The 8,896-nt window shown below is 46.8% G+C and overlaps 1 protein-coding gene across 2 annotated transcripts; it reads right to left on the bottom strand.

Moving 5' to 3' along the window:
* Positions 1-85: 85 nt before the first annotated feature.
* LOC116378060 (putative lysozyme-like protein) lies at positions 86-5,106 on the bottom strand. Of its 2 annotated transcripts, none has more exons than XM_031839860.1 (5): positions 4,008-5,106; positions 2,160-2,214; positions 1,906-1,996; positions 1,312-1,769; positions 86-330 (listed from the first exon to the last, which is right to left on the bottom strand). In XM_031839860.1, exons 1-5 carry the CDS (start codon positions 4,133-4,135, stop codon positions 139-141), a joined length of 924 nt encoding a protein of 307 aa, XP_031695720.1. In that variant the 5' UTR covers positions 4,136-5,106; the 3' UTR covers positions 86-138. The 2 variants fall into 2 exon arrangements, with proteins under 2 accessions (XP_031695720.1, XP_031695721.1); XM_031839861.1 differs by having other exon boundaries at positions 1,906-1,993.
* Positions 5,107-8,896: the final 3,790 nt, after the last annotated feature.

Below are 8,896 nucleotides of genomic sequence, written 5' to 3'. Positions count from 1 at the left end.
ACATTGTAAACATGAGTTTATGGTCTCAATCTCTAGTTTCAAGTCTTGTTGTTCATTGCTCATGTTCATTTAGTAAACGATGGTCCTCCGCGTTCTAAATATGGTAACTTCTGTTCATTGGTTGCGAATCTACTGCATTTAACTGAACTGTACGCGTGTCGTTACCTTTCTGAACTTCCGTAGGGAAGCGTACTCGGCTGTAGTTGGACCTTCGATGGTGAGGGAGTTGACAGAAGGCAGAGGGGACCGGTTGACCCCGCTCGCACCGTTACCTCTTCCTGCCGCCGGCCCGTTGATGGCGCCATTCCCTCTGCCGTTCCCTCTGCCTCCCTGTGAGGAAAACAAAACAGAAAAAAGACAAAGAAACACAGAAGTTTTTTGTCTTTCCAGAGATGTCAGTCACAAACAAATGATTGTCAAAGCAGCCGAACAGCTGCAGCTCTTTAAACGCAGAGACACCAGCTGATGATGCGTGCCATCTACAGGCAGACAACGAAATAACTGTCGGAGCTGTCACACTGAAATATTAGCTCCCGCTTGTTAGATCATTTTGGGTCTGATCAATGTGCTGTTAGTCCCAAGAGCTGCTTCACATTCTAACCACAATATACACCCTGAGAAAACAGGGCTACAAACGGGTTCCTCCTGAAGGGCAGAGGTTCTACCCAGAACTATTTGCTTCAAGGGTTTTCAAGGGTTCTTTGTGAGACTAAGGGTTCCATTGAGAACTACTTTTCATCAAAATAACCCTTTTTGGAAGAAAGAGTTCAACCTCAAAGATTGTTGAAAGCATGTGTGTTAAAAGGGAACATCCACAATCCAGAACCCCCCCACAAAAAAAACCCAACTGAACAATGATTGTTGTGGGTTGCATCACATCAGCCCATTTTCATCGAGAACCACATTAGGGTTCTCGATGGAAATATAAAAGTGTTTTCTATAGGACCATCAGGTGGCGTTCTAGATCAGGATTCTATAAAAGGGTTCTCAGTAGACCCCCCTGGGTGGGGCTCTAGAAACAGGTTCTTGATAGAGCCACCTGGGTGGGTTCTGTAAAAGGGTTCTCGGTAGAACCACCTGGGATAGTTCTTGTTAGCACCCTTAGAAGGTGGATATAACATCCAATGAGGATTCTAGGTGGAACCATTACACCAAAGAAGGGTTCTCTGTAGCACAGGGGTTCTGGGTGGAACCTTTCACAGATGGTTTTACGTGTCACCCTTTAGATTGGCTTCTGGGTCAAATCCTCCAACAGGGTTCCAGGTGGAATTTTTATCAAAGGTTTTCAGATTTGGATGTGTATGTACGTACGTTCCCGTTCACGTTCCCGTTCCCGCTGCAAGCTCCGTTGGCCTGAGCGGGGGGGCTTTGGGCGGTTCTGACCAAAGCCGGCGTGCTGTTTGACGTGGGTGGGGGGGCAGAGGTCACCTTGGGGCCAGCGTCACCTTCCCGGACACCCACACTCTCGTACAGGCCGTCATCCAGGCAGTGGGTGGGCGTGGCGTTGTTCCGTAAGCCCACCTCGGTGTAGGTGTGGTCTCTAGCCTCTCCTACACTTCCTCCTACACCTCCTCCTACACCTCCTCCTCCTCCTCCTGCACCTCCTCCCCCATCTCCTGCTGTCTCCCCTCCTCCCCCCTGGCTAGATCCCTGGGGACTGGTGGGGATCTGGGGAAGCTGGCGCCCATGGGACGGCCTCAGGTCTGTCTGGGAGCGCTGACTGTGGAGGAGCAGGAGGTCCATGCTGGCTGGACGGCTCTTGCCAACAGCTGCACAGAGAGGAAGCGGGAGGAGGGGGGAGGAGGGGGGAGAAAGAAAGCGTTGGATGGGTGCAGGACAGAAATAACATGTATCAGATATCGTGTATCAGATATCGTTGCATACAAACCGTCACCCATCACTTACAGTTTCCATTGCAGGGGAAGCGGTTGATCTCATGCAGCCCGGTGTCAGACTTGCTCATGGCGTTGAGTTTGGGGTGTCGAAGGGAACCCTGCTGCCACACATCAACACAAGTTTCAACGCGTTAACACAACGCATAAAAACACGCAAACAGCACGTACGTTCATCTGCTTATACAACCAGACTTTCTTCGGGAGAGCAGAAGAAGACTTGGGGGGGGGGGGGGGGGGGGGGAGTAAAATGAAAGCATGTCTCACCATATTTACAGATGTCCCCTTCTCTCCGGCTGGCGGGTGCTTGCTCTTGCTTTTCCTGAGCGAGGAAGGTCAAGAGCAGCCGGTGGACAGAGAGGGAACATACACAGAGCAGATAGATACAATCAGCATCCGACTCCGGCTCGAGGCACAAAAACTCCCGTCAAACAGGGAGTGCAGCGTGGCTCAGGAGTAAAAGCGGAGGACGTCCTTCACTGAGAAACTTTTCTTTTCATGATAAGACCGAGTAAACTCACAACTGTCACTTTGCAGTTTCCTCTACGTTGATCTCCTCTTTTCCTATCCTCTGGAATAAGTCACGTGCAACGAAACGTATCTAGAGTAGTTCAGCACATGGTCCCTGGAGGAGGCTGTAGCTATAGGAAACTGTTGATATGGTGAGAGAGATGAGGACTGAAGGCTCCTGGGCGCAGGTGTGAATATGAGAACCGCTCTAACCCCCCCCCCCCTCCATCCACTTTCTCTCACTTTGAAGGGTTTGAGGAATCTGTATCACATGGAGTTCTTACTGCTGCATAAATAGACACTTTCTGGTTTGCAAACAGCAAATCGTACAAGTTGCTCTAAATATAACGTAAGAAGTTGACTGTGGCCCGTCGTGTCGGATCCTCGTCACCGGAGCGATAGCTGGCGAGCTGGAACTCAATCCTATTCGCACAAACATATGGCCGCCGTCCCCCCGAGGGGACCATGAGAAGGAGAGAGCTCCCCCTTGGAGATAATAACACGGCACAGGAGGGGGGGGGGGGAGTTAAAGGGACAGTTCACCCCAAAATTAATAAATATACTCTTCCTCTCATCTTTAAGGGCTGTTTATCAATCTAGATTGTTTCGGTGTGAAAAGAAAATAGTTCCGACATCAAACTGCTCACAACAAGTTCTGTGGATTTTCCTCAGTAACCGGGTCTGTTTGTGTAAAGAGAGGTTTTCAAATGTTTTTCTTCTTCTTTAAGCTTATTGTGTAGAAGTCAGACATCTTTATGGCAGATATCTCCACAACTTGGCAACTCACAACAAAGCAATCTAGATTGATAAATAGCATCACAGGTGAGATTGATTTGGGGGGTGAACTGTCCCTTTAGGGTAAAAAAAAGACATCATGAAGGGATTGAGACGTATGAAGAATGGCAACAGTTATTTCTGCCGGATTAAGACCGAGCTCTCACAGAGATATCTGCTGTGGTCCTGAGGGGTGTTTTCTTTAAATCAATGGCAGGAAATCAATAGCAGTGTCTCTTTCCATTTGTGCACGACAACGTGAATCTGAACCGCTGCAACGTCACCGGCGTGTGTATTTCATTTCTTTAGATCTTAACAGAAGTGCCGTTTCTATTTCCACGACGTGAGCCGCATTGACATTTCTCTACATCCTTATCTGTGTATCCCATGGCAACAAAGTCACAGTGTGGCCTCTGATTGGTCCCCGAGGATTCTGTTAAAAAAAACAGAAAACACACACTTGTTCCATTGCTTCTGTCTGGCTCAGAATCTGATCCTCTTTTAAAACCTGCCGGGGTCGGTCCTTTGCTTCTGCCTGCTGAGGAGGCTCTGGCCTCAGTGTGCTCAAAACATCATTTCATCTCATCTGACACTCGCGACCATTAACATTCATTACTGCCACTCTGCTCGAGCGGGGGGGGGGGGGGGAGGGGGGGGGGGGGGGAGACGGATAGGACGGATGGAAGGATGAGGAAAGAGAGAGGGAGGGGGAAGCGTTCAGAAGGAGCGGATGCACATAAAAGAAGGAGTGGAGGATGAGAGTGATCTGGCAGCAGAGGTGATACGACTTTCTTCTTAAATTCCAGAACTTTGTTGTTTTTCCCGTCTCACCTTTGGCAGCCGACGCAGACGAGCACGATGAGGATGGTGACCACGAAGGCGGACGCCGCTGCGATGGCTCCCAGGAGCAGCAGGTTTTGGTAGGTCAGGGCGTCGCTCTTCTCCTCGCTGTCATCCATGACACCCGGCTCCCTCTCTCGCTTTCCCTCACTTCACTTCTGCTGGAGCGCAAACTCCACCACACACACACACACACACACACACAAGAAAACAAAAAAAAAAACCTGCAGAGACGATGATGGGTGGAGGGAGGAAAAAAGAAAGGAAACAGAAGAATGTGAGTGACATGAGAGATAAGAAGAAACCTGAAGAAATGCTGCAGAGAGTGAGGGTGAGAACTGGTGTGTGTGTGTGTGTGTGTGTGTGTGTGTGTGCTTGGTTTGCCTCTGGCTTTTCGTCACTGTCTCTTTCTGACATATCAGTTTCTATTTTTGACTCACGAGCAGAATAATGCACGGAAAATAGAACACCTCATCACACACTCTTTTCTTTTTGTTGTTAAAAAAAGATCAAATGATGCCGCAGCACTCATTTGACTAGCCAGAGAGATTCTTGTGTTAGTTTAACAGGAAAAAAGCTCCCCAGAGTGTTGTCTCAACAGATCCACTGGCTGCTATACGCTTCATTTATTCATTCAATTCTCTCTGTCTCTCCAATCAACAGTGGCTCCAATACTCACAAGATGTTAATCTGTTAAATGGCGGCGCACGTTACTACGAACAAGGAAGTGCTCGCTTGTACCTCGAGTATGTTCTACCTCTGACACAAGGGCAAATACACCATCTACTAAACACACACACAGACACACACACACACACACACACACAGACAAAATGAACCCTGAGGACATTTGCATGCTGTTCCTACACTACTGAATTAGTTTAGACAGATTTGTACACTTGTTCTCGGAGAATACTACATGTTGTTTTAAAGGAGTAGTTTACTTGCTTTCTTTCTGAAAGTAACACGAGAAAACAGATACCAGTGACAGAAATGTAGAGAAATGGACTGCCATTGTGAAGCCTCGAGTTCGGTGATTTCACCGTCGCCATTTTGGAATACGGCCGGCGCCATCTTGGCTTTTTTTTTGCAAACGATGAACGGAAGTTAAAACTGGTTTCAAAAAGAAGTCTGGTTGTATAGAAGTCTATGAGAAAATGACTCTACTTCTCTCTTGATTTATTACCTCAGTAAACATTGTAAACATGAGTTTATGGTCTCAATCTCTAGTTTCAAGTCTTCTTCAATACAGCATGATGTTCATTTAGTACATTATGGTCCATTTAGGGCGGGGCTACACAGTGATTGACAAGTCGCTGTCTCTACGGCGCTGTTCAAGCTAACCCAGCTAGGACCTGAGGCTACCACCACTACCCAGCATGCTCCTGGCTGTTTGATGCCCGGGTCACAGAACAATAAGACGGATGAAAGCAGCGGGAGGTCGGTGACTGTTGAGTCCACATCTTCACAGAGACCTGGATCCATGGTGGTCCAGGATCAAGCTGCACTAGACGGGCGGACAGCAGCACAGAGAGCAGGACTCTGGTGGACCAAAGGAGGAGGACTCTGAGTTTACATCGTGATGCTTGGTGCTCAGACACAGTCAGAGTTCATGGACAGTGTTTTTTTCCTCATGTTTGATCTTCAATGTGAAGATGTCGGCCATATTATCTGAGATGGTTTCTGTTGATGCTGTTGATACAGGAATGTACTACTGTTTGTTTGGTTTTGTTTGTGTTTGTTGAATTGAAAATGGGCGACAACTGAAGTTCCTTGTGCATCCCTGCAATAATTGATCCTTGAATTATTTTCATTCTGATCAGCACGAAAAAAACTGAAAATTCGTGTCCATGTTCAGGAAACCAGTTTTGTCAGGACCATGATACTGGGCTGACTGGGTGTGTTTAGTACATCTCCTCTAAGGCTACTCAGGCTCATCGGCCCAAGACATTTTTAATTAGAAACAGTTCTCAATACCTGCACCCACTGCTCCGCACATTCCAACACACGCTGTAGCATTCCTTCATGAGCGGAGACGGAGACAATGGCGACAATGTGGTTGTAAGTATTAGATTAGAGAGAAAGCTGAGCATCGGGAATCCAAAGCGACAAAAGCAAGCAGAAGGACGTCATGGCAAGATAGAGAGAGAGAGAGAGATATTTTGGAATATACCACCACAGGATCTGGCTTTTGGCTTTCTGGGAGATTTTTTTCCTCAATGTCCTCTTTTCTTGGTCCTTCTCTCTTCCTCCCTCTCTCTCTCTCTTCATCTCTCTCTCTCTCCCTCTCTGTCTGTCTCTCTGTCTGTCTGCCTGACCCTGCAGATATGTGAGGCGATGCACGGCGAATGAATTAGCAGAGCACAGGCCTCAGACAGCCCTTTATGGAATAGACAGACAGGCATGAGTGCAACACCACGGAGAGATAGAGAGAGAGAGAGAGAGAGAGAGAGAGAGAGAGAGAGAGAGAGAAGGAGGGAGGGAGGGGGGAGGATGAGATGGGTGAGGGCGAATGAAAGCGAAGGGGAAGAGGAGAGAGGTGATGAGAGACAGGAGCAAATGAGTGGGATGAAAGGACAGACAGGTGGGAGAAGATGCAAGAAACCGGAGAAAAAGAGGGAAACACGCTGGAATCATGACGGTGAGGGGAGGGTGTGATAAATAGTGTGGGGGGGGGAGACAGAAGAAGAGGAAGTGTGTGAGAGAAATAGCAGGGAAGCCTGTACGATGAGCGTAAGGGAGGGAAGGAAGGGGGAACAGAGAGAGAGAGAGAGAGAGAGAGAGAGAGAAAGAGAAGGGGGAAGAAGATGAAGAAAACAATAAAGGAGGCAGCGGCGATGAGAAGGAGGTCATCAGCGGTCTGTTTCTGCCTGCATTCTGTCAGCCCCCCCACTTCTGAAATATTCAGAGGAGAAACACATACAGGGGGGAGCACAATGTCCTCCTGCACACACACACGCCTTAGCAGCACGCTTAACAGTATGTGAAGCTCAGAAGTGGCGAACAAGACTCCGGAGGAAAGGGAGGAGGAGGAGGAGGAGGAGGAGGAGGCAGTTTTTTTGCACAACGCACTAACGCCCCTGCAGCATGCAACGATGAAGACGAAGACGAAGACGACGACACACAGTTTAGGGTGCAAGAATGTTTCAGAGCATCACGCTGAAAAAAACAGCATGTTGAGCTGCATCCTGCTGCTGCCGGTGATTATACTACAGATGTCAGTGGCGACGATGATGATGATGGTGATGATGATGATGATGATGGCGATGATGACGATGAAGGTGAAGCAGCTAACACCGATAATGAGGTCAAACAGAGCTGCGAAGACGCGTCAAGGGGCGGATGCAGCCGGCAGAGCAGCGAGCAGGATGCAGCGGTGCAGCGCGACCACAGGGTGGAAGGTTTCCTCTGTGTGTCTGAGATCACACACACACGCACACACACACGCACACACACACACAGTCTGAACTAAACACACCAGCATGTAACGCCAGATCGTTGTGCTGCAAATCTCACGATTGCACAATGACTGTGCAAATGAAGAGTCAAAGCCTCGGATGTACCGACTCTGCAGCCCCTTCGTGATGCAATACCTGCTCAACAGAAGCTAATTGTAGTTCCTGCCCTCAGTTCTGCTCAAAAGAAGATTGTTGAACTGATTGTTTTCATGTTTATGAGACAATCAGAGGGTCGTGTCCTTAATTTCGAGCCCGTTCCATTAAAATGTTGCGCAGTTTAATTTCTTTGAGGATCCACCTGGTCGAGTTCGTTCTGCAGCCTCTGAAAGTTTACTTGTGGGAATGAAATCATAGATTTAGATAATTAGACATTTAAATTGTGCTTGTTTTAGTATTTATTTATAGGCACATCCGTATATTTTGAATTTTGATCTGTTTTGAATTCAAGAGTTGTTTTTTTTTATATATGAGATCATTTCTGATATTTGGATCTTATTTGTTTATATATGAGGTTATTTTCTTTACTTAAGTTTCACCTGCCGGAGCATCTTTCTCTGATCCACATCTCACTGATTCTGTCTCCGTGTGTTCTCAGCGTGCTCTCATTGTTGTATGTCATGGGGGGGTCGGGGTTCTGATTTTTATATTTTATAAATCTTTTAATCTGGAAAGCAGATTGTGCTTACGCTTGAAAAGAAATATGATAATTATTACAATAGTGTTGTTAATGTTAATTTATTTAATTAGATATTCAAATGAGTACTTCATTACCAAGACGCTGGTTTGTGAACAAGGCCTTCCACCATATAAATACCTTAAAAGGACATTTTTTCAGGCTTCTAAATAACCTGATTTCAGTTACATCTCAGGGATGACGTTGACATTTACGGTTACACTTTGAATTACACCGAGAGATAAATTATTTACGCCCTCTATAGTCAAGACATTGTGTGTCGGACAGCTTTTACTGAGAGAGCAGAACAACGGAGTAAAAGCGACTTCGATAACTACAGAGTGAAATGCTGGAGGAAGCACTGACGGAGCAGCTTTTGTGAGGTATATAAAGCAAATTAAAGTCAACATCAGCATTTCTTAGGTGATTCCCTGCAGTCATCTAAGATTAAAGAAATCATGTGCAGCTGATGTGAGAGAATTATTTTCCGAAATATCAAGTGCATGGATACCACACTGGAGCGTACAGAAGTAAAATACTTTATTAGTATTGATCGATGCCCTCGTTCATATTGAGTGAAAGAAGGAAACATTTCAATGAGCTGAAACCCTCCAGTGTACAAGTGAGTTACGCTGTTATTAGATTCCCTATAAAACAAGATGCAACAGCAACGTAGTTTAATTTTACAAATTCAACCGTAAACGTCAATCACTGTGTAGCCCCGCCCTAAAGCATCCCCTGCTTTATGG

This window comes from Anarrhichthys ocellatus, unplaced genomic scaffold (assembly GCF_004355925.1).
Source record: "Anarrhichthys ocellatus isolate YVR2014 unplaced genomic scaffold, GSC_Weel_1.0 scaffold2021, whole genome shotgun sequence".
In the NCBI taxonomy this organism is placed as follows: Eukaryota; Metazoa; Chordata; class Actinopteri; order Perciformes; family Anarhichadidae; genus Anarrhichthys; species Anarrhichthys ocellatus.
Note: the sequence above shows the minus strand (reverse complement) of the source record. Positions and strands in the feature narration are given on the sequence as shown.